A 27492-nucleotide genomic window follows, 5' to 3' on the forward strand; every position below is an offset into this window, starting at 1 on the left:
CAGGCCTTTTTATTTTATTTATTTTATTTTTTATTTTTAAAATATATTTTATTGATTTTTTTACAGAGAGGAAGGGAGAAGGATAGAGAGTTAGAAACATTGATGAGAGAGAAACATCGATCAGCTGCCTCCTGCACACCCCCTACTAGGGATGTGCCCACAACCAAAGTACATGCCCCTGACCGGAATCAAACCTGGGACCCCTCAGTCCGCAGGCCGACATTCTATCCACTGAGCCAAACCGGTTTCGGCTTTTCAGGCCTTTTTAAAGAGTACCTCGAGACGCTAGACATTATGCAGAGCTGGGAAGGCCTCACCAGTCTGCGATCAGCCTCAGCTGTCACTAAGGAGAAAGCTTCGAGTCCACCAGGAGCCACACAAGCAGCCTGTGTGGACAAGCTCTCATGTGCCTCATGGATCACCATGATGGTCCTAAACTTCCACAGAAATCTTTTAAAGACACAGCACGAGGCTCTGGATGGGTTGCTAAGTTCGTTAGAGCATTGTCGCAATATGCCAAGGTTCCAGGTTCAACGCCCAGTCAGGGCACATACAAGAATTAACCACTGAATGCATAAATAAGTGGAACAATAAATCAATGTTTCTCTCTCTCTCTCAAAGTCAATAAATAAAATTTAAAAAGACACAGCATGAGAAAGTGAGTTAATGATAGGTCCTTAATCTTGTTATAAAGAGGGTAAGGATTTTTGGTTATTGAATGTAAATGCATAGACTTAAAAGGCAAGCAGATGTTACCAACAAAGTATTGAAACAAACTATACTATTTCATGATGTGGATATTCACCTGAATAATCCTCACATTTTGGAACAAAATACTGTTTTTCAATGACTTTATTCTCTACTATTTTTGAGGCAGGAGTATGTCAGAACAGCCTAGTAATTTACATGGTTCAAGAGATAAGGCCAACCACAGGAAGCCCAATCATTCGAGAGGCAAGAAGCCTGCTCCCGGGCTCGGCGGGCCTGCCATACCTCGAGAGATCGTTGAGGAGACTGAGGACGTCCTGGAGAGCATCGTTCCCTGCAGCCTGGTTACCGCAGCACTCGGTCGCTCGGGCAAGATGGTTAGTGAGAAGGCTGGACACCTGCCGGGCCAGACCTGAGTGCACAGCCTCTGTGGAGCCGCCTTCAGAGTTAAAGAGAGAAAAGGCCTGGTGAAACCCCAAGAAGCCATGGCCAGCCTGCAGGTTCCCAAGCCCTCCCCCTTGGCCTCCTGTTAAAGCCCTCCCCTCTCGCCCATTTTTTCTTAACTTGCTCTGTATTTCATTAGCTATCCAATTAGCATCTCCTCATTTGATAACATCTGCATATAAAAAAGTAATAGTAACTTGAAAAATGATTCAATGTTGAGAAAAGAGACTATTCTTAATTAAAACTGAATATAATTAATCCATAAGAAAATCATAATAAAACAGGCTGTGATTGGCAGGGAAGAATCACCATTTTTACTGCAATGAAAGCATTAATTTTAACCTACACCCTACCTCTTCTCAAAAATAAGAGCTTTTTGGAGCTCCATTTTCACTGTAGTTTCAGAGCCTCGCCCAACCCCGCTCCCAAGCATCCTACATAATAAAAGGCTAATATGCAAATTGACCAATCAATATGATGCGCACTGACTACCAGGGTGCAGACGCTCAATGCAGGAGCTGCCCCCTGGTGGTCACTGTGCTCCCACTGGAGGAGCTCCGCTCAGTCAGAAGCCAGGCTCATGGCCGGTGAGTGCAGTGGCAGTGGCGGGAGCCTCTCCCGCCTCTGCTGCAGCGCTAGTGATGTCTGACTGATGGCTTAGGCCCCTGGGGAGCCCCAAAGGACTCCCGACTGGGAGAGGGCGCAGGCTAGGCTGAGGGAACCCCTTCCCAAGTGTATGAATTTCGTGCACCAGGCCTCTAGTCTCTTATAGAAGCCACTATATTTTTTTGTCTTTTCCTGAACTTCCCATGATTTCCTGGATCCCGATGCCTATGTGTACTGTGTATTTTGCTTAGAAGTCTTCATTATCCCTTCAAGAGTTACTGACATGTCACCTTCTTTGGTAAGCTCTGCCTGATTCCTAGCACAGCTGGTCTATAGAAACCTCTAGGACTCCAATGCTATATTCACCTTGATTATAGCATTGACCACCCTGTAATTATATGTTTCCTGGTCAACTTCCCCCACTAGACTGTATCTTCTTTTTTTTTTATTGATTTTAGAGAGAGAGAGAAATCCTGCTTCTTACCTTCTTCTTTTTCCCATTCAACACAGCGGTTGGCAAGCACCTGGAAGGCTGCCCAGGCCATGGTGGCCACCTTCTGTTTCTTGGTTTGTTTCTCGCTGGAGCTGGACTCGGTCTGGCTGCTCAAGCTACACAGCCGGTCCATGAGCTGAACGAGGCCACTGCGCACCAGGCACTTCTCTTCACTCCTGGGCCAGGGGGGAAGGGTTACACAGAACAAACATAACCGACCAGCCCTCAAGAATCTCTCCCTTAAGACTCAGGCTATCAAAGAGACAAAAAAACATGTCGGTATAGGTCTTTGTTTACCACTTAGCATACTCTAATGTATAACTGACATGTTTTTATAGAATGAAGATTTCCTTCATTAATAAGGAACTTCAAGTTCTGGTTTTCTCATACAGACCAGCAAAGTTAAAAACTGATGACATCAACTCAAGGTTGTTATAACAGAAAAAAAATTTATGTTTTTATCAGAAGGGGATTCAAAGAATGACTTCATAAGTGCCTGGCATCTTCAAACTATTAACTGAGTGACTAAGAAAGGAAATAGATGTGCACATGCAAAAATTTTTTTGACAAAATTATAAGCAATTTCCTAAGGACCTTTTTCTTTTCTTCAAACCTCTCCATTCTCCCAATGTAATATAATATCTAATGGCCACATTTGATCATGTAGGAACTCACAATAAGGAATTTACATAGTAACGTCAGGTGTCGGGAGGCAAGCTCATTTAATAAGAATGATATCATTGGATAATAAAAGCAAAAAAAATCCAATTTTTTATTTTAAATATATTTTAATGATTTTTTACAGAGAGGAAGGGAGAGGGATAGAGAGCTAAAAACATCAATCAGCTGCCTCCTGCACACCTGCTACTGAGGATGTGCCTTAAACCAAGGTACATGCCCTTGACCAGAATTGAACCCGGGACTTTTCAGTCCGCATGCCAATGCTCTATCCACTGAGCCAAACTGGTCATGGCAAAATCCAATTTTTAAAATTAAAAATATTTTTATTTAATTAACTACAATGTGGTATAACTTATACACAATAAAAAGCATTTCCTTGCTTACCTGGTGTAAGGTATGGTACACAAGAGTCCAATGCTATTTGCACATGCAATAGGGTAACGAGCACACAGAGACACGACAGAGGTCATGGTCTCGCCAAAAGCTTCCTGGACCTGCTCAACCATTCCACCACAGGTTAGTTCTTCAATTCTAGGAAACAAAACCAAAGCTTAGTCAAGAACAGTGATAGTGAGCATGAGGGCAATAGATTTCTTCTGAGAAACCTGAGTGCCTAATGAAGTCAGAACTGAAGGGATCTTGGAGGTCACTGGTGTTTCTCTAACTGCAGGGCCACAGGAGACCGTTGGGCAGGATTTCTAAGTGTGCCTCCAAGACAATGCCATACACTCAAGAAAAGTACAAGGAATCCTAAGTTAGGTAAAGGTAAGCAGGCTCCCTTCTGCAGGGCTTCTCAGAGCCTTAGAAGGTTAAAGCCCACAGTCTGTCTAAGAGCAAGAAATGGTACCCAAAATTTCCCAAATGTATGAAGTAATGAAAATTACTTATTTGAGACACACTACAGTGTGCCAAGAAGTAATGAATGCTGTAAATGTAATTGTACTAATGAGAAAGCCAAGGCCCAGATCAGCTAAGTGTCCTTTTCAAGTTCACACTCTATTAGCAGAGGAGAATCTAATTGACTAAAGTAAGACTTTCCCAGTGTAAAAACTCAGCTTGGGCTAGATTCTATAGCAATTGCTATTAGATTAGAACTGGAACTATCTAGATTTACCGACAAAGATATGCAATGTAATATTGTTTAAAATAGCAAAAATAAATCCTAAAGTTTAAAAATAGGAAGTTGGCTTAATAAAGGTTCGGCAACATGATACAATGCTATTCAACCACTAATAATATTATAGGAGATGAGATCTATGGTTAGAATAAAGACAGAATACACTAAAATGTTAAGTTTTATTTTAAGTTACTAGATTTACAGGTGATTTTACACTTCGGGATTGTTTGCAGTTTTTCAAATGTTTGACATGTGACATTAGTAATTGAGGGAACTATTATGGAGAAATTATTCTGGAAGTAAGTTGTGGTATTGTTAGTGTTACTCACTAAGCTTTCTGGGCACCCCTGTGGTTGGGTGGGCATATGACTAGTCTGGCCAATGACCAGAGCTCTGACAAGGGGACCGATGGCTTTTGAGATGGTGGTCTCCTCTGTCCTAGGCCCTTGTGATTACCATAAGCCAAGATGGATCTGTGATGGGCGTGAACAAGAACTAAAATTTTGCTTAAACCACCGAGATTTTGGAGTTGTTTGCTTCTGAAGAATAACAGCCCCCCCTGATTGACAGAAATTTCTTAAGATATCCACATGAGCTCCTGGTTAACGCATTTTCCTCCGGCCACTGCCCTCCCTTGTCGGCCAGAGTTCCCCAGAGAGTTGCCAGGAGGCACAGGAGCCTCCAGCAGTCCCAGCCCAGGATGGGAGAGAAAGGCCTTATCTATTTCTCTCTCAAGACCTCTGAAGCACAGTGGGAAACCAGTAATGCAAAATTCCTCAAACATCAGTTACAAAACCTTCTTCTAAGTTAGTATCTACAATTACATTTTTAGAAATTAATACAGTAAATAAGCATAAAAGTATACAAAAATACAACTATAAGGATGTTGATTAAAGCTCTATTGTTAATGCAAAATCAAACAAAACAGAAAATAAGGAAGAACGAAGAGAAGGGAGGGAAGAGGAAGAGAGAGAAGGAAGAATAAACCGATGTGTCCATCAGCAGGGGATGAGTTAAATAATATAAAATTCAGACATCCATACAATGGAGGTCCATGAAGTTCTTAGAAACTGTAAAGCAGATCCATATGTAATGACATGAAAAGACAGATCCAAGATATACAAGGCAAAACAACTCAGATTACAATAAGGCATGTATTGTACAATAGAGATTAAGTTTTAAAAAATCACACACATATACACTTTTGTGTACAAAGAGAATTAAACAGCTATTTATTATGTATGTGTACTTGATACAACAAGCTGTTAATGAATAGTGGAATTTAAGAGGAAAAAGTGAGTAAAGAGACTTATTTTCTGTATATGTTGAATGTTTACGAAATAATGTACTACTTTTATAAAAATAAAAATATAATATTTTAGGAGGAAACATAAGCAAAACCACAGACTATGATTTGGCCCCAAGAATAATCTTTGGAAGAGTTTTGCCCATTCCAGAGAGGACAGTAAACACCAACAGAAACAACTGACCTGGGTCCTCCCTGAAGAACCATCGTCACTGGTCCCACAAGATGCGTCACTCCCCCAACTCGCACAGCTGCAGTCAACAGTTCGCGCATGTGTACCAGGGCCTGCTTGCGTGTGTTTCCCCGCCTCCACCGTGTCTGTGCAGCCAAGAGGAAGCTGCTGCTGGACACCTGAAATGCATGAGAAGGAAATACACCTGATTCAGGCTAACTGTCACAGCCCTCTGTGCTTTTCAGTGTTGTTTATCTATGGTCAGCAACGGGTGACATACAGCCTGGTCAGGATTGGTGCCGATGAAAGCAAACAGCTGCCCCAGCAGGACGCTGTAGGTGGGCTTGTCCCTGCTGTCCTCGATGGCCAATGACTGCAGAAGTGTAAAGGAGCTGCTCCGGTGGCTGGTCACGTGGCGCCGCCTACGGAAAAGAAAACTGCTGGCTCAGAAAAACAAGAGACCCTCAGGGAGTGCGGTTTTTTATTTTATTTTATTGAAAAGCATTCAACTGCATGTGGGAATCCAACCTTGGCCTTTAGCCATTTACCTCTGATTTGCTCTAGTAAATTCCAAATCTTCATTACCAATCATTTCCAGGTCAGAAGGAGCCGACATGCTCCGAAGAAAAACAGGCTGCCGCACAGCATGAGAGATCACCTTTGTTTCAGAAGCTGACTTACAAGCTGGAACAGAGAGGAATAAAAGCGTTCACACATCTGCTACCCCATTTGTAAGGTTGGTGGTAACCTGGAACTACCAAATAGCTTCACTTTCTATGAGACTTAAACCACCAAACCAGCAAGCAAAGCACAACTAATATTTTTAGGCCAATTTTGAAAACCTAGATATTAGGTTAAAAAATAATCTTAGCTTGGAAAACTAAAATCTTTTCACCAAAAGATTCACATCACCATATTGGGTTTTCAAAGAAAGGCTCAAAAATTCATTTAATTTCATTGACTATCAATGTCCACTTTAGTATAGCATTTTAAAAAGCAAGAGAGAAAAAGTGATTTCTGGGGACAAAAATTTATTTATTCAAGTAAATCCAGACCCTTTTTATCGCCCAGAGATGGCTTTTGTTCCCCTTTAATCTTGGATTTGTTTAACTAACTTACTACCATTTTGTGACACCTCTGGCTTGATCACAGTAAGAGTAAATGTCACGCTTGAGCTAGAATCTGAGCAGCCCCTTCCTATAAGATATACTCCTTAACCCTACCCAGAAAAATAGTTGCTTTATAAAGGAACAGTTTAATGTAAGAGCCTCTTGGGAAGCATCCCCAGCCTTAGTGAGTCATGGTCTTTCTACGGGAACTTTAAGTACCAGGTCTAACGGGGCCAGGGACGTTACGTAGCGGACCACCTGGCATGCGATCTCGCCACACACTTGGCACATTTCCCCTGATGTTCTCAGGGAGCGGTAGCCTATGGGGAGGGTCAGAAACCTCGGAGTCAGCCTGGACTTCTCTCCCAAGTGAGAGGAGCCCTAGGCAATCAGCTGGTTGCAAACTGCTGAATAGTGTCCATCAGGTAATGGGCTGGAATACATGGAGTCTTTCATTTAAGAATGTTTACTCAACTGGTGTTTTCAGAAGATTTAACATTTGTTACTTTGGACTATGCCCAAAGTTGTGATCTCGCTTAAGTAAGAAGACTCATTAATGTCCCCGAGAAACACGTTTTTGGGCTAACAATTATTGATAGAATGGGATCAGGGGAAAAAATTTAATAGTGGAAATTCATGCTAGAAGGTTCCACCTATTAAAAGATGAAATGCAAACTCAGTTTCAAGAGAAAAATATGATGCATTAAAAGACTCACAATATTGCTGAGCTAGCATGGCTCAGTGGTTGAGCAACCACCTTCAGACTAGGAGGTCACAATTCAATTCCTGGTCAGAGCACATGCCCGGATGACTGGCTCGATCCCCAGTGTGGGGCATGCAGGAGGCAGCCTATCAACAATTCTATCTCATCACTGATGTTTCTATCTTTCTTTCCCTCTCCCTTCCTCTCTGAAATAACATTTTTTTAAAAAAGATTCACAATGTGACTATCTAATTATATATGTTACTATGAAAATGGCAAACCATCAACAAAAATTAAGGGCATGGAATTATAAAAATACATGCCATTGGGCTTCTTAGATGCTCGCAAGAAAAATGGAAGAGGCAGGCAAGGAAGCCTCCCTGGTGCTCAGCTGACTCACAAAACACCACATGAATTCAATGAGAAGCACTTTTTTTTTTTTTTTGCTAGAAAAAGTAAAAGGCAAAATAAAAATGTTAAAAATTTCCTTTTCCTTCCTTTCTGAAAGTACACAAGGTTTGTTTTTTTTAAAGTAGCTGATGCACATTTTGTGAGCTGGCTAGTGCAAAGTGCCTGTGTAGGGCTGGCTTGGAGCAGTACCCGGTGTCTCTGCAGGGGTCCCCGAGATGCTTCTGGTGAGGCCAGAATGGGCCGCAATAGTGACATGCAGCAAGAGTTCGGCTCTGTTCATTAAGCTCTTCACTAATGTCTTCGTTTTAGCCAGTGGGTGCGAGGGTTTCTGAATAAGAGAATTCACTTCTTGTAGGAACTTCTCCCTATAAAGAAAGGCTCAGGTGCATTTAGTCGTTCTCTAGTTTACCAAATCCAAAGTTTTTTTTATTACAAAAAATAGGAATAGACGGGAAACTAAGAAAAAGTCAACTGATAAATATTGCTCACCTCCCCCTTTCCCCAATAGAGGGGAACTATAAAACGGTGGTCAGTTTTAGTTATTTTTACCCAGTTTCAAATGCCATGGTGCTAACTTTTGAAGGTTAAAATAAAAATTCACAAGTCTAGCTCTAGCCAGTTTGGCTCAGTGGATAGAACGTCAGCCTGAGAGCTGAAAGGTCCCAGGTTCAATTCCGGTTAAGGGCACATGCCTGGGTTGTGGGCTCGATCCCCAGTGGGGGACTTGTAGGAGGCAGCCAATCCATGTTTCTCATTATGGATGCTTCTATCTCTCTCTCCCTCTTCCTTCCTCTCTGAAATCAATAAAAATATATTTTTAAAAATTCACAAGTCTAAAGTATTTTATGAATGCACACTATTTTATAAAATATCTGTTGAGACTAGATCTTCACATTTTTTAAGCACCAAGGGAATAAATTAGCTTTGCATAGTCATTAACATCACTAACCTCAGTGATAGGACCATGTTTTCAAGATCATTTCCATCAAAGGAGACTTCCTTCATTGAACACAAAAGTTCTAGTTCTTTCACTTTGTTCTAAAGAAGGAAAAATCAAGAAAAGATGGTATGCAGGATCTGCAAAGACTGAATTTTTCTGCACGTGTTAAAAGAAATAGAAAATTTCAGGAGGAAAACACCCACTTTGGCCCATATTTCTATGCCAGAAGCACATTTGTATATCATCACTTGATACTTCAGTGATTAAAAATGGTATTGGCCACTTTCTAACTCTGCTATTGATTTTTTTAAGGATTGAAAGCAATGTTTGATAATGATGCTAGCTTCTTTATAACACTATTAATCAGTTAAAAAACAAAATCCTTAGCTGGTTTTGCTCAGTGGCTAGAGCATTAGCCTATAGACTGAAGGGTCTCAGGTTTGATTCTGATCAAGGGCACATGCTCATTTTGCATGCTCGATCTCCAGTATGAGACACCGAGCAGGATGCAGTCAATCAATGATTCTCTTTTATCACTGATGTTTCTATCTCTCTCTCTCTCTCTCTCCCCCTTCTGCTCTGAAATCAATGAATACATACATACATACATATATATATATATATATATATATATATATATATATGTGTGTGTGTGTGTGTGTGTGTGTGTGTGTGTGAATGTGTGTGTGTGTGTGTGTGTGTGTGAGAGTGTGTGTGTGTGTGTGTGTGTGTTTTTAAAGGAGTCAACATGTGCGTGCCTATAAAAATAAAACTTAACAAGTATTTTATTATTTGTACTAGAGGCCCGGTGCATGAAAATTCATGCACTGGAGAAGAGGTCCCTCAGCCTGGCCTGCCCCCTCTCACAGTCCAGGAGCCCTCAGGGGTGGGAGGCGATCTGGTGATCAGGGGAAGGCGATGTCCCCATACACCTCTGCTGCTGCCACTGCGGGCAGCACAAGCCTTGGATGGCTCTGGGCGGCTGGGCAGCTGCCATCCAAGGCTTGTCTGTGCCTCAGGCCGGCCCTGGGTGGCCAGGGGGTTGAGAGGACTGGATGCTGCCATCATGTGGCTGTGGGCACTGCCATCTTTGAGGACGGGGCAGGCAATTAGTGTATTTTCTCCTCATTGACTATGGGTGCTGCCACCTTTCAACAGCGTGAGAGACAATTAGCATATTCCCTCTTTATTAGATAGGATTACTGACATGCTGGTCTAATAAATTTTATTTAAACATTTTGGGGTGTGCAACATTTTAAGAAGTGACATTATTGTATCTCCATACACACGGCATAGACTCGCTCACCTCATTGAAATGATAGTCATAGAAGAAAGGCATGTTGTTCTCCAGCTTCCCCTGCATGGCATCGTCCACCTCACTCTGCCACTTCTGTTCCAATTCTGCCACACTCTGACACATTGCAATATAAAATAATGTGAAAATGAATGCAAAATAAAAACAAGTGCAATCTATAAATTCTGAAATTTTAGTCACAACAATTTTTAAAAATTCAGATCACTTTGTAAACTTCATTACATTTCTAGGAATAAAATTATTTCCAGCAGTTATAAGAGAAATGTTGGTATTTTAGCTTTCCTTACCTGCAGCTGTCTCTCCATGGCATTGAGTTTCTTAAAGGTCTCTCCCATAATTTTACACAATAAGTCATATTCCTCAGCATGTTCTTCTTGATACTGGAAATTTATTAGAGACTGCAGTGCATCAACCAAGTTCAAGTGCTTAATAACACATGATACCACCATCTCCTCCATCACATCTGGCTGAATTACCTCTCTGTGATTACAATGGAAAAATGGTCAAGGATATGCCATGTGCTCAACTTACCAATACGTTCTTATAGGTTAAAGAATATAGGCTTTGATTTAAGTATATTAAATATTTACCACACCTTATTCCCATAAAGAGGCATGAACATTATTATATGATGGCTTTCCTATTAAGTTGGCAATAATTAAATATATTTAACTGATAAAACTAACATTGGCTGATAAAACTGAAAATCAAAATTAGTGATACTTCACTTTCTATGATTCATACATTTCAAGCTTTAGTCACATGAGAGCTGGAAGAGGTGTCAGGATCAAAGAACACCTTTGGCATCATTTATCTGCCAATTAATTTTATGCAGTTTGTGACTTGTAGTATTTCGTGTGTATGGATGTAGGGCTGAAAGCAATGGTGCTTCTGTTTTTTGTTTTTCATTTTAAATGTCATCTATTCTTTATATTTTTCTCTGAAATAGGCAATCTTGCCTCATTAGGCAGAGCCGAGGCCTGCAAAATAGGGTTCACTTTAAACAAGATAAGTGAAGACTTCAAAATAAAGACCCCCGCCCTCACCATCTCTCTAGGCATCAAAAACAACGATATACCTCTAGACTCTATGGAAATGAGAGCAAAAGATAAAGCCACCCGAGGAAAACCTAGAACTTGTCAAATTGTAGAATGCACCAGAATCATATGGCACATTTGTGAAAACAGATTATTGGGCCCCATCCTCCGAGGTCCTGATTCAATAGGTGTGAGATGAGGCCCAAGAACTAATAAGTGCCTAGGTGATGCTAACTGCTGACTATAAGCCCACACCGGAATACCACCATGGATACCTGGTTAACAATCATTAAATAAACATTAAATTAAAGGTTCACTTGCTAGACTATAAGAAAGTTATCCCCTTTCAACTATTTAAACATGTTATTCCGTTGGGAAAAATGAAATGCTATATTAGAAACATACTTTATACTTGGTCTAAATTGAGGTCTAGCACGCCCAGAAATTTCCCTGAGCTTTATCATGATTCCTGGAGGCAGCCTGATCCGGGGCAGGTCAAAGTAGCTTCCAACTGGAGGCACGAGGACGTCAGAGGGGTAGGTGAACTCTCTGTCCTCCTCAATGGTCAGAGGCAATGGAGACGGGCTTGGAGTAAGGGCAGGGGAGATCACGCCATTGGCTTCCACTTGCCACTGGCACCTGAACAGACAGAAAAGAGGTTCTTCACTTCCTCTTCTATCTGGAAAGCTACTTAAAGTTTTCAGACAAATAAAGCATGAAGGATCACATTATGTATTGAGTATTTGTTCACTACTTAAATATACTCTAAAAAAATAAGCATATTATACAAAACCACATCTTTGGAAATCTACCTCCTTCCCAACATTTTATTATGAAAACTTTAAAATATTTTAAAAGCTGAAAGAATGACATGGTTATCAGTCATATATACCCATCGCCTAGATTCTCAAATAAGTATTTTTCCATATTTGCTTTATCACCCATCTACCCATCCTTTTGGGGATCCTTTAATTACACAATGACACCCACAGGACTGTCAGGCAGCAGGCACGATCAGCTGGGAAACACTAAAAGCAGTTTTCCACATCAAGTCATTTTTCCTTTGGGAGCAAAACCAGCCCAGTTTGAGCCCTTTGTTACCTTTGCAAAAGTTTGGACCGCAATAGCTCCTGACAGGCTTCTTCTTCTCTGGTAATTTCTGGTCCATTGTACAGGATTCTTAACATGGAACAAGCTAACACAGATAGCCCTAACGCCAGGTCTACCAGAAAGGGCAAGCCTCCTGACACATCCTCCGAAGACTCCTACAACGCAGACAGGGGCAAACCACACTGGTCAGTGCACATGGCAGAGCCCTTCCACCTGCACTCACCACACTGCACTGTCCCCAACCACAGGGCTCACAGAGCAGCAGCAAGTACCATTGCTATGGGACACAGGGACAGCACCCAACACCATGAGCAGAGAGATGGTGGCACTGGAATGACCACAGAGTGAAGTACCAACACAGTTCTGGAGAGAGAAGAGCCAATAAGACTCCATATTAGAAACAACACAGATCCCATGCACGACTGTTTGGGTTTCTCCTCTGCTGTGCCTACGTGGGTATAAGTCACTATTTCGTTTTGTCACCTCCATCCTGTGCTCAAACCAATATGTTGTCAATGATGACAGAGAATTTTTATTGAGTACCTCCTGTTACCAGCCATGGCTCTAGGAGCTTGAGATACAGCAGAGAACAAAACCAAGTGCCTGGTCTCTCGGCACTTACGTCCTAGCAGAGAATTCCACTCTAGTGATCCCCCAATCTAAAATACAGTGTACAAATCAGGCACCTTGAGGGGCTAGTAAACTCCTATTCCTCCCTCTCCTTTTTTTTTAAGGTGGGAAAATAATTTTTTTACATAGATTCTGGGGGCAGAGGGAGGTGGGAAATAACTACTATGCAGTGCTAAAAAGAGTAGATTAAACCTGTGCACAGAGTATAACACAAATAATTAATCAGAGACAGACCTAGTCTAGCAAGAAGAGCTGTTGGGACTAGAATGAAAATAATCTGACCCTACTTCTCTTAAAACCCAGACTTCAGAACTTAGTGCCTAAGCTTTCTTCGTCCTATGCAAAGACTCTGGAGGTAGTCATCTCTTCCCGGCTTCGAAGACAGAGCCCTGCGCATGGTTCTCTGTGCCGCTACATGGATCTCAGGTCACAGCTAGTTTTATTCCATAAAACCCCTACTTACTATCAGCAGTCTACTCCTTTCAAATGGAAGAGATGGATGAAATAGTGGCTCATATTCTGCCCCGCTTCCAAGGCAAATATGATGTATGTAATCAAGGCACAAAGGAGAAAGTACTATGTCCACAGCAGAGGTTAGTCAAGTACCTGAGCTCGAACTGTGCAAGCAAAGCCCCACATGGCTTTGTCAGGAGTGTTGTGTTCACGGCCACTTCTCATTTCAAAGGAGAAGGTGACTGTATCTCCTTCCACCTTAAAATTTAAGGGGGGAGAAAGCACTTTAAAAACAAGACACACAGTTTTCAAGAGAGCAATGAATTTCAGAGATTTACTTTCAAAAGGACCACAGCAATACTTTACTCCTTTCCTCACTTGCTTTTTAAATTCAAATTCCATCCCCTCTCATTTGGACATCAACCTTTCAGGTGTCTCTCCTATCCAGGTGGCTTTTGGGACGAGGCATCTGTGAAGTGGATCACAACTGCCCAATAGCAGGATCAGAGTAAAGATGAATCAAATCTTAAGCATAATTTTAATATATTATCTCAAATTTCTATTCTTCCTGCCCTCCTCCCCCTCTTCACATCACCACTTCCTGCCAATAAAGCAAGCAAATGGCCAGTGTCATGCAGAACACAGAGGCAGTGCTGGAAAACCTGCTCTGGGTGGTAAAACCAACACAGAGAATGAGAATCCAAAAGGAAAAGAGAAGAGTTAAAAGTGCTGTGCTGATCTGGCGTCTGATGCCCAGACTAGCCCTCTGGGGAAACTCGTTGTCTGTGACTGAATTAGAGAGGGTGCATAGTGTATATGAGATAAAGGCCCTGGGGACACATTTGGGAAAGGTTTTGGGGTCTTAATGGGTTTTTCAGTTCATATTCATGTTCTAGGTAGATCACAGAGCATGGCTCAAATCTTATTAGTCTGAGAAAGGATCATCATTTTTGCTCCTAAGGCCTAAATTCACCTGCAAACATTGATTTCATATTTTTAAACTTCAATAGCCCTGTGGTTCCAGGACAGCCACTATAAGGGTCTCTGATGTCAGAGAAGAAGTGAGCTGGAAGAACTAGCAGTCCTGTTAGTGGCCAGGGAAGGAAATGCTGTGACCAACTCAGTCCATGCAGTAACCTGTGGGACAGGCTCTGGAGTGGACAGGGGTCTGATGCCCCGCAAGGAAAAGGAGGGTCATTTTGAAAGAAGCAGTGACCTCATAGGCCTGGCAAGGTTAAAAAGCCCCCTTGGCATTTTTTTTTGGATTCTAGCTAATATACTTGGGCCCATGAGGAATATAAGTTCATTTTTCTTTTCTATGAAGTGAATGGGACTGGATACCATACCTTCACCAAGTCTTTCGGCCAACCAGTTCCTAAGACACTACGGCTGCCATATCCCAGTGTATTGCCTCCATACTCAGCAACCTTCCTACTGTTTGTGTTAGGCCCCGCATATATCACCAACTTCAAAACAGAAAATATACTGTTAGACTGTAAAAGAAAAACAAAAACAACATCTACAAATAAAAAGGCTGCAGAAAATGTGTGTTTAAAAATACATTTATAACCAGGCACTGGAGTTATAATATAACTAATATTCCCTTATATTAGTTTGAATGCAACTGGCCATTGTATTTACAGGGCAGCTACAGAATAACAAACATTACCACAATTTAACTGACTTAGGCACTTCACATTAAAACAGTTATACTCAGTTAACATATACATATATTTTTAAATAGCTATTTTAATTCTAAACAACTACATATAATTCATTAATAAGAGGTATAGTTTGCCCCCTTAAGCCCTTCCCCAAATTGATAAAGTGAGCAAATAAATATAGATAAAAAGATGGTTCTATTTCATACAACAACAAAATAAAAACAAAAAAGAAAACAACCCAAAAACCTCAATGAATGAAGATTTGAAAAAATGCAACAAATTGAAAACAAGCCATAAATTCTTAGAATGTTGCTTCACAGTGTAAAAAGAAAATGACACAGATTTGGGCAGAAAGGGGCTGCTTCTTGGGTTAGTTTTCATGTATCAACACTTTCCTCAATAAAGGCTTTTTGCTGATATCCAATTAACTACCTTTCTGATTTACAGGTCGTGTGGCATTCAAATACTCTCACGGGAACAAGGCACTGTCTTCCAACGTGTACTATGACAGCCTCTGACTGCATCAGAGAGGTCAGTTTGGAGCTAAAAGCTGTACTTTTAGTCCTGGACACTTATCGTTTTGTGACTTTGTACCCTCCTGACACCAGCGGGGCCAGTAGGAAAGTCTGTATTTCTTCTATCTCTGTGGTGAGCATCCCTGAACCTCCACATTTAACACTAGTACCAATGCAGGTGCAGGTCAGCATCCATCAGAAGATGCAAATTACTGGCTTTTAACGGAGAAACATAATGATACCAACTAAAATGGCAACTCTTCCATTTCTGTTTTAAACAATCATTATCGTTTGAATCTAAAACATCGGGGTAGCTGATGCCAGGGGCTATGAAATAGTGTAGACTGATGCCACTTTTTTTTTTTTTTTTAATCTAATTTTTGAATGGCCCACTGAAGACTATTTTCTAAATTCTCTTCCTTGCAATGACGGTGAGTTTCGGGGCAAGTCTTAAGTAACCTCCTGACATCTGGGAATCTTCACTAGTCTAAAGATAATAGGAAAGAGGATTCTATAATTTGCCAGTAGTGTGTTTTACCATTTCATTGTATATACAGTTAAGAAGTCTTTTATTCTTAACCTAAGTATCCCCCGGGATGTAAGACCAATTGCTCTTACATAGTCCAGGGAGGAGATATAACAGACAGCTAACAATCTACATGTGTAAGTACAAAGCTATTAGATAATCCTTCAGTTGTTCTTTTATATGTTACATGTCATGATTTCATTAGCCTTTCCTCATAAATTCAGCATAATGATTTATAATGTAACAATTATAAACAGAAGAAACATTTCAAGCCCTAAACACTTCCTTTTACTTATAATTTGGTTTGGCTACCAGGTTGGAAACTATACCTCCTTGAAGTCTGTGTGGAGGTGTAGTCTCCTGAGACAATGGCAAAGATAACCTAAACACAGACAAGACCTCACACACTCAAAACCTTTCTAAAAGGACACCTTCTCCCCAAAAGATACATGAGAAGCTGCAAGAATTGGGCAGGAAGACCTTTCTGGATGAATGGACACATGTCTCTAGGAATTCCAAGCACAGAGGGAGGCAGGAAGTAAGCAGAAGGGAAAGAAAAGTTTCCTATGACTCGGATCTAAACTTTGAAAGCTTACAAAAGCCCGCTTTCAACATGTCATTAAAACACTGCTCTTAGAACGCAGAGGTGCTGGCTTTTTGACTCCCCAATCACTACCTTCAAGGCATTCTCTTAGGTAAGTTCTCCTAAGAGAGATCTGCAGACAGAAATAAGTCAAGAATGACAAGCAGCAAAGAAAAATAAGAAGCATATAAAGATAATCAGCTTATTAGCAATGGAACCAATTCTAAAGCAGTCGTGCTTACTTTGTCATAGTCATATTGTGAAGAGCATCTGCTATCAAATCTAAGATACAGGCAGCGAGCTCCTGGGATGTGGACGGTCTCTTTAAATTTATAGTTGTCTCTGACAGGGTGGACTGTTTCCACAGTCTTGCCAGCAGCCCATGGAGCAGGAATCTTTAAACCAGTGAGAAAGCCTGGTTCTTCCTTCTCTTCCAGCATTCTAAAACCAGAGAGGACATGACTGAGTTTAGCAGCAAGGACAGAAAGAAGAAAATTAACACAGTGAAATGTAAAAGTTTAAGAAATGTCACTTCAATTTTCCACAGCATGCTGCATGACAACATTGTGGCTTTGATATCAGTGGCGATCAGAAACATTTTATAAGTACCGTGCGCTAACCGATTGCGCCACTGGAGCTCCGATCAGAAACATTTTAAAAAATTCTACATATAAGGTTCTTTTCTTTTGTTGTTGTTATACAGTATATTTGCATTTCCCTCTCTTTTTTCAAGGCGGAAGTCCAAATCATACCCAAGAGGACATCTCACCAGCTCTCATTTAAAGTTACTCAGGAAAAAAAAAAAGAAGATACTGAAAACATTTAAATTGGCCAGTTTTCAAATCCCACAGGACCAGCATCCTATAAAGGGTTCTTTTGCTGATATCTGAACATTAATTGCTGAAAACTCCATAAGTCTATGTAACTACTTTGTACTGAAATTTTTACTAAAGAAAAGTACCTTCAAAGTTCCTCTTGTCTATTGTGATTGAACCCTCAAGGACATCACAGCCCCAGGTTGTGGGAACAAACTCCCAATCCTGCGCTTAGCTGCTGTGGAATTCTCTTCTTCTCTTTCAGCTCTGTGCTATCCAATATGGTAGTTACTTAGCCAAATATGGCTACTTAAATTGAATCTAAATTAAATATAATTTAAAATTCAATTTCTTGGTCACATTAGTTACATTGCAAATACTCAATACCAGCACGTGGCTGTCGTCAACAGTACTAGACAATAAAAAAACACATTTCATTACTGCACAAAGCTCACTTGGATAGCATACAGCTCTAGAGAAACCCAGAGGTCCTTCCTTTCTGATCAATGCTTTTAAAGACAGCTTTAGTGAGCTGTAATTACATACAATAAATTGCACTAGTTTAAAGTATACAAGTTGGTAAGTTCGGACATATGGATACACCTATAAAATTTCCTCCTTCTTAATAATCCAGGAGACCACTTCTTTGCTTTCTGTCACTGAAAATTAGCTTGCATTTTTCAGAGTTTTGTATAATTAGAATTATATAGTGTACTAGAGGCCTGGTGTATGAAATTTGTGCACTTGGGGAGACGGCCCTCAACCCACTCTGCGCCCTCACAGTCTGGGAGTCCTCGGTGGATGTCCGATTGCTGTGGAGGCGGGAGAGGCTCCTCCCACCACCGCAGCATTCGCCAGCCATGAGCCCAGCTTTTGGCTGAGCAGCGAGCGCTCCCTGACCACTAGGGGCAGCTCCTGCATTGAGCATCTGCCCCCTGGTGGTCAGTTTGCATCATAGCGAATGGTCGTTCCACCATCTGGTTATTTGCATATTGGCCTTTTATTTTCTAGGATACCTTTTGTGAGGGTCTGGCTTCTTTCACCCAGTGTAAGTAGTCTAAGATTCATCCATGTTGTTGATATATCTATAGTTCATTCCTTTTTATTGCTGAGTAGGATTTCATTGTATGCTTACACCACTGTGTGCATAGATCCCCTCACTTGTTGATGGACAGTAGGGGTGTTTCTTATTTTGAGGCTATTCTAACTAAAGCTGTTATGACCTTCATATATAAGTCTTTGTCATGATCTATGCTTTCTTTTTTCTAGAAGTGAAATAGCTGGGTCATATGGTTGGTATAAGTTTAACTTTTTAAGAAACTGTCAAACTGTTTGCCAAAGTTATGTTTTATATCCTCATAATTAATATTTGACAATTTTTCAGTTTTGAACTAATCTCTTGATCTGTGGGGAAATTTATTCTCACCTGCTCCTACAAGACTACACAGCAATTTTATAATTATCTGTAAAATGTTGTCCCTGAATTCTCTTTCTTTTCTCAGTGAGATGACCCTTGCTAAAAATCACTGTTGTAAAAGGAGCACTAGGCTTTCACCAGAAGAGAACAAGGCAGGGGTTCCTGCGAGGAAGCAGCATCGCTCACCTCTCCTCAGGGAACAGCCTGCCCTTCTGGTCTGAGGCACCACATGGGGAACAGCCCACTTCGGCAAAAACCGGACACTGGGTTTTAAGCAGCAAAGCCGTCTGAAACACAAAACCATCATCATGTCTTAAAGTGCTTACGTCAGTTATCTGGATGGTACCAGAGCCAAACTTAGAATTATCACTTAAATCATCTGTTTTGCAATCCTAGTCTGCCCTCTTTCACTAAAAAATGCTTTGCTACTTAGACCACTTAACATCATTTTAATTAACGCTGGAATGGAACATATTTATATTGGTTACCGATAGCCACCAAGAACTCAGAAGACGAAATATCACGGCAGGATCTCAGTAGCATTGTAGATTAGCACTTTTACAGCTGACTAGCAATTAGTATTTGCTAAAAGACTGCAGTAAGCAATTTAGTCAAACCAATAAAATGTTTTCCCTTAATGTTTCAGTTTACTTTTAAGACACGATGTTTTTCTTCATTCCATCGTTAGTTCCCTTGGCGTCTAAGAGACATGGTTATATTTATTCTGCCTTCAGCGAATGCACATGGCCGCAGAGCAGTTCACGCTGGCACACCAAGGATCGTACCTGACTGGTATAGAGTACCAGCTGCACTAGCTGAGGCATCAGGGCGTCGGCCATGATCAGAGTCTGCAAATTGGGATGCATCAGGGAAGTCAGGAGCACTGGAAGAAGGTGACCAAGCATGGTAGCTTTAGTAACTTGTTCCAAGCCTTTTAACCTACAAAAAAATTCAAGAAAACACACTGCTTATGTAACCTCCCAGCATGTGAAAAGAAACTGACATCATCTTTATCTGAAAAATTCTCTTAAATTAGTGAAGCACTTATAGTTGATAGCAATTAAATCCACAAATTTCCCACCTTCTACTACTGAGGGAGGAAACAGAAATCTCGTAATAGATTTCATCTTCAACCTATGATTTTGCACACACAAAAAATGTTTACATGGTGAATTTCATAGCACCTCTGACGCGCTTTATAAGTGGGTCCTCTAGGTAGGCAAATAGCTACTTTAGGTAACTACCATCTGCAGAGCTCCCCTGGCTCTGGGGCTGCCCTGAGTCTCTGACAGCAAGAAAATGAGTGGCCTGAGGCACACAAAAGGGTGATTTAGAAAAAATAAAGACTGCACCTAAGTTAAACGTGAAAAAGAAAAAAAAGAAAATGAGTGGCTACACCACCAGTTCACCTGCCCCGGAAGCAATGTCCACTTTTGCCTAGAGAAACTGGCTCGTGTGCAGCGCAGAGGCAGGCAGATTTTTCATTTGACTTTAAAATCACTCCTTCCCCATTTTATTGAGATCCAATTGACATATAAAATTGTATAAACTTAAAGTGAAAAATGTAATGATTTGACATATCTGTATATTGTAAAATGATTACCTAGACACGTTTTTTTTGTTTTTGTTTTTTAAGAATTTGCAATGCTTCTTTAAAAAATATTTTTATTGAGTTCAGAGAGGAAGGTAGAGGGAGAGAGTAATAGAAACATCAATGATGAGAGAGAATCATTGATTAGCTGCCTCCTGTACACCCCCAACTGGGGATCGAGCCTGCAATCCGGGCAATGTGCCCTTGACCAAAATTGAATCTGGGACCCTTCAGTCCATTGAGCCAAACCACCTAGGGCACCTAGTCATATTCTTAACATCCTAATCTTCTGCTAGAAGAATTAAGACATGTGACTTACCCAAAAAAAGATGTGGGTTAGGTAAGTTCTCTAAGACTACTAAGGATATTGGGATTGGAACGTGAAACAGAGCTCAGATCTTCCAGGCTCTCAGATTACCTCCTCCCAGGGCAGATCTGTACCACATGCCAGCAGTGGACACTATATGCCTTAACAAGTCCAGATGCAACACTGTGCTCAGTTCCAACCTGCCCACCTATTCTCTAGAAGAGGCACAGAGTCAGGGATGTGGGAACAGATGGGTGCCCAGAGGGAAAGTTACACTGCAGGATTGATTGTTCTAGAGCAGCATCTCTAACATTAAAACCATCAACACTCACGGTATGTAAGTCAATTTTATCAGCAAACCATAGCAGAAATTTTAATGGGAAGGACTGGGAAAAAGCTTTATTCCTGGGAATGAGATGTTTATCCTCTATATAGGTCACTCCTGTGTCTGGAGCAGTAAATTACAGTAAAATCTGAGATATCGCCGAAACCGGTTTGGCTCAATGGATAGAGCGTCGGCTTGGGGACTGAAAGGTCCCGGGTTCAATTCCGGTCAAGGGCATGTACCTTGGTTGCGGGCATATCCCCAGTGGGGGGTGTGCAGGAGGCGGCTGGTTGATGTATCTCTCTCATTGATGTTTCTAACTATCTCTCTCCCTTCCTCTCTGTAAAAAATCAATATTAAAAAAAAAAAATCTGAGATATCATGTAAGTGTTATCCTTTGCATAGCAGTTAATTGTCTGCATCACTCTCACTGCTACCTCCCTAAGGTACTTATCATGAGAAACCAAGTGCACATGGTGCTGAGCTGGGGACTAATGAAGGTACAAGATCTGAAGGTCAGAGACAATGCTGCCCCCACTACCTTGCTACCCTTGTTCATGGCTGTTAGCCCAATCATACCTATAAGCACCATTAAAGAGTTCAATTGCACTTGGCTTTAAAATACCTGCCCTTTCAACTTATTCTCACAAAAACCCTGTATATTAACTGAATATCTGATAAAAGATTTCACTTTCATAACCAAGTTCTTCTTCCTGAAGGGTCTAGGTCACAGTTCACAACCCATTTCCTCACCTCTGCTCACGGTCAGGAATGTCACTGTTTATGAGGGCGGTGGTGACCTGCTGTAGCATTTCCAACACTTCATCACATCCAGTCAGGATCTGGGTGGCAAGAGCCAGAATACTGACCTTGAGCTCCTAGGTAGAAAATACCATAGTGTTATTTTTAAGCTTTGTGATTGAACATGCACTCACAATGACAACATGAAATGACCTATTTTATGATGCATTTCCAAATTAAATGATGAGGTGGCCAAAATAAGCCCAAAGCAGTAAGTTACGTTAGGATGGCAAGTGACAATTTGATTTGGGAGGCTAAGGTCGGGAGTGCTGACAGAAATAGGCAGTATTTCCCGGGGGAGGAGGGGGATGGGGTGGGGGAGAGAAGCACACGAGTCCCCAGGAGAAAGGCATTTCTCCCATCCCCTCCAGCACAAGGGAGCTCCCGGTGGCCAGCCCCGTGGAAACTGTCCCGTGGAAGAGTGCCGTGGGTAGTATGAGGATAGCTAAAGAGAAAAACAGAACAGTAAAAGGCGCATGTAGAGGCGGTGAGTAAATGAGACAAAAACACAACATTCTGAAACAGTACAAGTGACCCTTTTCCTTAATGTTTTAAACCATTACACTTGAGCTAAAAATTCAAATAAAGTATCAGGCTATTAAGCATTAAAAATAATTATTAGAGAGTTCATGGGAGTACAAATACTAAATAATGTAAGAAACACTAGTTAAGATCATAGGAATGTTTAGTTTACAATTATTTTCTATTAAAAAAAAATCAAACTAACCCATTAGATGGAATCTGTGTTTTTTATTTTTCCCAGAATACTAAACAATCCAGTCTATTCTGACTTTACCAAGATTATTTCTTTCCATGGGTTAAGAATTTATAAACTTTAGCCTTTCAAATAGAAAATACTGGTTTTCATTGCAGAATTTTGTGGGGTCCTTTTCTTTCTTTTTTTTTTGGTATTATTAAGAGAAAGAGAATTCTGAACTGACCAGACGAGATAAAGCGTCATTTAAGTGGTACTGACCATCTGAGCCGTCATCTGCTGACTGCACACCTGGCGGTAGCACAGTGCCAGGTATTTTACATGTCTCGTCTCTAATGCTCACAGCAACCTTACAACAGAGATGTTATTGTCCTTTTTTACTGATTAGGAAACTAAGGCAAGAGAAGGTAATGAATAGTATCAGCAAGTTAAATGATTTATTCATGCATTTCTGCCTAGTTAAAAATGATTATATAATGAGATAAACTCATAAATATGAATTAGCACGTGTATGATTTACATAGTACATATACATCAAAGAGTGAGAAAAGGGCAAAGTGTAATGAATTTTATCTTTAACTATGGCTTCCTTGGTTAATTTTTCAGTGTGTTTGGTCAACACTTTAGGAAAGAAGCAATTTTTACTGATTTCTCTAATTGTCCCACAAAGATGAAATTCTGAAGATCAATGCAAATACAGCCTTGAGCATCTGTTAAAATTATAACACTATTAAAAATTGTTGGACTGCTATAAATTGCCATGTGCAAACAAATTATTGAATTTACACAGAAGCTAACTTAAAAATAATTACTGAAAGTGAAATGAACTACATAAGGTTCAAAATTATTCAATATGAAGATAGTGAGAAAATTATCATCTTTTTAAAGTTATTTGAATCAAGAGAATATAATAAACCAGCCAAAATGTCAAAGTTGTTTAAAGTGTTATGTCCCTGGATTTACTTATATTTCTATATATATAAATAAAACTTTCAGGTGCATATGAGATCACTTGTAAGAGCCATATTTCATAGTTCTTTAAAAAAGATAAAAATGAACAAAGGCATGAAAAGACTGACAGGAGCACATGGAATGACACAGTATGAGAGTGTCACAAATATGTTAACCACTGTGGAATGACATAAAAATCTATGAAATGAGTGGCTCAATAAAACCTCTCACAAAAATATAAGCTACATGGTGAAATCCGACATCAAAATACAGAGATTTAGCCAATTATCCTGTGCTTTACACGCTGAGTAGAAAGCATCGTTAGAATAAAGCTTGGTGTTTACCTGTACCTTCAATGTCTCTCCCTGCAAGGAGTTGTCACTGTCATCATTCTCATCAGGTTTAATCAAAATAGTGTTACTGAGAAGGTGGTTCTGAACTGCCATCAGATAGCGCAGGCATGAGGATGCAGCCTTCAATACAAACAAGGGCATTTAAATGATCTAGGTCCTACTGAAAGAAGGGATCATGTGATCCACATGTTTTTAAAACATTTCCACAAGAGAAGCAAAAGAGAGAGTACAGAAAACAGACTAAGTTAGTTTCTCAGGTGATTTTTCCCCCCACTTGGCTTTTGATACATAATTTAATACATTTACCATGACTTTCTGCCTTCTGCTACATAATTCTCACTAATCACTCACATACTTGAATTTTTGCCTCTTAATTTTCTTCCCCACCCTCGTTCCCCTCCATTCAAGAAGACTACCAAAATCCTTAAAAGAATTTTTGGTTCTTATCAATCTCTGTTAAACACTGGCAGTTTAGAAAACAATGCTAAATTTCAAATTAACTGGAAGAAAAATCCTCACTATTTTAAACAGAACAAAAACAAGACACTTAAAGCAGGAGGCATCATCTTTACAAAAAGTATATCAAGAGCATTTGTCTAGTTCTACATTTCCAGGACAAGCACAGCCATCCATGGACCTTCATCAATTATGTCCACCCTGTATGCACACACCTCAACATAGGAAAATAAAAACAGAAACACTGGGTTCAATTTTATTTTCATTAAAAACATTTTTGCTGAGATCTGGACAAGATGGTGGACACTGCACTCACCTCCTCCCATGATATCAAAATTACAACTAAATTCTAGAACAATCAAACTGGATAAATACATTTTTACTTACAGGCACAGTTGAAAGGAGCTTTTGAAAATCATCTTTAGAAACAGTTTGGCACTTGGTGATTAAGATACAGGATTCGCGTACAACAATCTTCAGAATGTAATGTAAAAGTTCATCATTTAGTCTTGAAATGCAGGAAAAATGTAACAATAAGATACTGATGGTTTAGTAATTAAATAATACATTTTATACAACTGGCATAAAATGATAAATGGAAGATACAAAGCTAATTGGTTCTGAAAGCAAATCATCTTACTAATGATGCTAACAGCTGGGTATATTATTAAATCAAACTAATAGGAACAAAATGGTACCTAAGCACCTAATCCAAGTATCTTATAAACAGCAAAGAAAACCAACACCTTTCTCCCCTCACTAGTTCTAATCACACCCTCACCCTCTCACAAACCAGCAAATTGGGAAACAATGATAAATTTCCCTAGGCCCAAGTTACATTACTTATAAAACTGAAATGTGCTAAATGGCAACTGTTAGATTGTCTTATGAATGATCTATGGTTTAAACTTAACATGCTAGCTATACTAGATATTATAGGAGACTAAAGTTGATCACATTTAAGTATACATTTATTCATGAGAAAAACACAAAGAGCTAGCAGTGATTAAGATAACTGGTGTCACCTGTAATGATCATCGTCCTCGCTGCCAAATCGGTTGTTCTGAAGCTGCTCAGCTAGATTGGTTAGGATCACATCCCGCAACTGGGAGAGGCCACTGTTTCTCTCTCCTAACACAGAACAAAGCTCCATAAACAACCCTGATACTGAAAAGGATTTATTAAAAAACAAAACAAAATGTATTTTTAACAAGCAGACTGTCGATAACCTAGCACCCAACACTTGTACTTACCTTACACAAGCAAGGAGTAAGAACACATCACAGCCAATGTGACTTATTTAATGGTGCATCCTGATTTAAGTGGAGTTACCCCATTGGTATATCATAAAGTCTGACTTCTAACTCCTTAAATTAACGTTGCTTATAAATACAGTGTCTTTGGCATGGTGAATTTTGTTGTTCAGTCTAACTTTGAAGTTGCATTTTTTAAAAGAATATTTTTATTGATTTCAGAGAGGAAGGGAGAGGGAGAAAGAGATAGAAACATCAATGATGAGACAGAATCATTGATTGGCTGACTCCTGCACACCCTCTACTGGGGATTGAGCCTGCAACCCAGGCATGGATCCAAATCGAACCTGGAACCCTTCAGTCCACAGGCCCATGCTCTATCCACTGAGCCAAACCAGCTAGGGCTGAAGTTGCATTTTAATATGTGGAAAAAAACTGGCTTAGAGATCCCCAAGAAGTCATTATCTTTGATGTTCATTAAAAATCTACAAGCAGGTACAGTTTCTAAGCAGAGGAGAAAGGTTTATAGAGCTTGAAGGTATATAAAACATGGTTTTTGTTTCCAATTCAGTTGAAGTGTTGGCATATGAGAAGATACATTTTAAAAATTAATTCTGACTAACAGATATGAAGGGGGAAAATCTATTATCTTACTATCCAGTTGTTTCCTTAGGGACAAAAAAGAATGGTAGTTCAAGGATAATCAAAGAATAATTCTCACCTTCTGTTAAGACCAGCTTAAGTAAGTTATTGATTTCAGTTTCACCTGGGTACAAGATATTTAAACCAGAGCTGAAATGACAAAAAAAAGTCAAATGTTTTTAAACAAATGTTCTAGAAAACCCAAACTCTAAAAATTTTTATTTTTATAAACATGCCAGTTTGGTTACATAGCACTCTGAGGGACAGTTCATCACTAACAAGCAGCTGAATCTAAATTCATGTTGTGGTATAGTCCAATGATGGTTTCCCTATCTTTCTCTTGTCTGTGAGTTACCAAAACAATAACTTCCATGAGGCCAGATGCAGAACTAGTTAAAGAGAATTTAACTATAAAAAAAATCAATGGAGTCAAACCTGCTATATATGCAGACTGTGCCCTCCAAAATAGTGTTTGAGAGGGGGACTTTCTAATTCTCAGCTTTTCCCACAAATGGGATTGCAAATAGCACCAGAATTTTTTCTTTTTTTTATGAGATTCAATATATAATAAATATACAATTGATATGTTTTAACCTATATATACACCCATGAAAACATCACCACTATCAAGATAGCGAGGGTAATAACCATCAGCCCCAGAAGCTGTCCTGTGGCACTAGATTTTAATTTTTGCCTTAATGGTCTCAACAAAAAGAGACCCAAAGCATGATCTACTGTGGAAGGAAAAATTGCCCTCCCCTTTGCTCACCCCTGTCATATGGTACTTCCAGACCAAGCACTTAGTTCTCTCTTGGTCACTAAATTATATTTGATTATAATAAGGCCATATTCCTGGATAAAAGCTCGTTGTACTAATGTGTATATTAAATGACAATAGAAAATGGTCCAAAAACTCTGCCTTCTTGACTAACAAGGTTTTTAAGTAGATTTTTAAAAGGTAAACATTGTTAAGCACTTACTTTGTGTCAAGCCTTATCTTATTAAAATCTCACAAACCTATATTTTATACTTATTTTATAACTGAGGAAACAGAAGACTTAAGGTTATAGCCAGTAAATGGCAGAGCAAAGACTAGAACCCAGATCTGCCTGCTGCCAAAGTTGGATTCGTAACCAACCTGCCACACTTTCTCTCAAGGGAGATAAACATCCACTTATAAACCATCAAAACATCCACTTAAAGGGTTCGTGTGTGTGTGTGTGTGTGTGTGTGTGTGTGTGTGTCTTTTTTTTTTTTTTTTTTAAAGATCCAATGATGATGTTAAGTACACAGATGGTATGGGTCTTCTGGGAGTGGGGCCATAGCCTCTGTCCAGTTGAATT

At 40.0% G+C, this 27492-nt stretch overlaps 1 protein-coding gene across 16 annotated transcripts in view; it reads right to left on the reverse strand.

Annotated features, from left to right (window-relative positions):
- The window catches only part of HECTD4 (HECT domain E3 ubiquitin protein ligase 4), a 155477-nt gene that overhangs the window by 58616 nt on the left and 69369 nt on the right, over nt 1-27492 (reverse strand). For 8 of the 16 annotated variants that reach the window (XM_045585623.1, XM_036448771.2, XM_036448764.2 and 5 more), the window contains 22 exons: nt 26229-26299; nt 25280-25385; nt 24642-24762; nt 23790-23918; nt 21732-21856; nt 19541-19694; nt 18942-19042; nt 16766-16964; nt 14582-14728; nt 13389-13493; nt 12144-12307; nt 11448-11729; nt 10293-10485; nt 9997-10101; nt 8700-8788; nt 7940-8115; nt 6076-6211; nt 5808-5949; nt 5540-5706; nt 3317-3463; nt 2243-2427; nt 994-1147 (listed from right to left, as the gene is read on the reverse strand). In XM_045585623.1, the coding sequence (XP_045441579.1) occupies nt 994-1147; nt 2243-2427; nt 3317-3463; nt 5540-5706; nt 5808-5949; nt 6076-6211; nt 7940-8115; nt 8700-8788; nt 9997-10101; nt 10293-10485; nt 11448-11729; nt 12144-12307; nt 13389-13493; nt 14582-14728; nt 16766-16964; nt 18942-19042; nt 19541-19694; nt 21732-21856; nt 23790-23918; nt 24642-24762; nt 25280-25385; nt 26229-26299 (3198 nt within the window). The remainder of the gene's footprint in view (nt 1-993; nt 1148-2242; nt 2428-3316; nt 3464-5539; nt 5707-5807; nt 5950-6075; nt 6212-7939; nt 8116-8699; nt 8789-9996; nt 10102-10292; nt 10486-11447; nt 11730-12143; nt 12308-13388; nt 13494-14581; nt 14729-16765; nt 16965-18941; nt 19043-19540; nt 19695-21731; nt 21857-23789; nt 23919-24641; nt 24763-25279; nt 25386-26228; nt 26300-27492) is intronic. The other 8 variants (XM_036448774.2, XM_036448775.2, XM_036448766.2 and 5 more) reach the window with 6 other exon arrangements.

Source organism: Pipistrellus kuhlii, unplaced genomic scaffold (genome assembly GCF_014108245.1).
Source record: "Pipistrellus kuhlii isolate mPipKuh1 unplaced genomic scaffold, mPipKuh1.p scaffold_m20_p_20, whole genome shotgun sequence".
NCBI classification, from domain to species: domain Eukaryota; kingdom Metazoa; phylum Chordata; class Mammalia; order Chiroptera; family Vespertilionidae; genus Pipistrellus; species Pipistrellus kuhlii.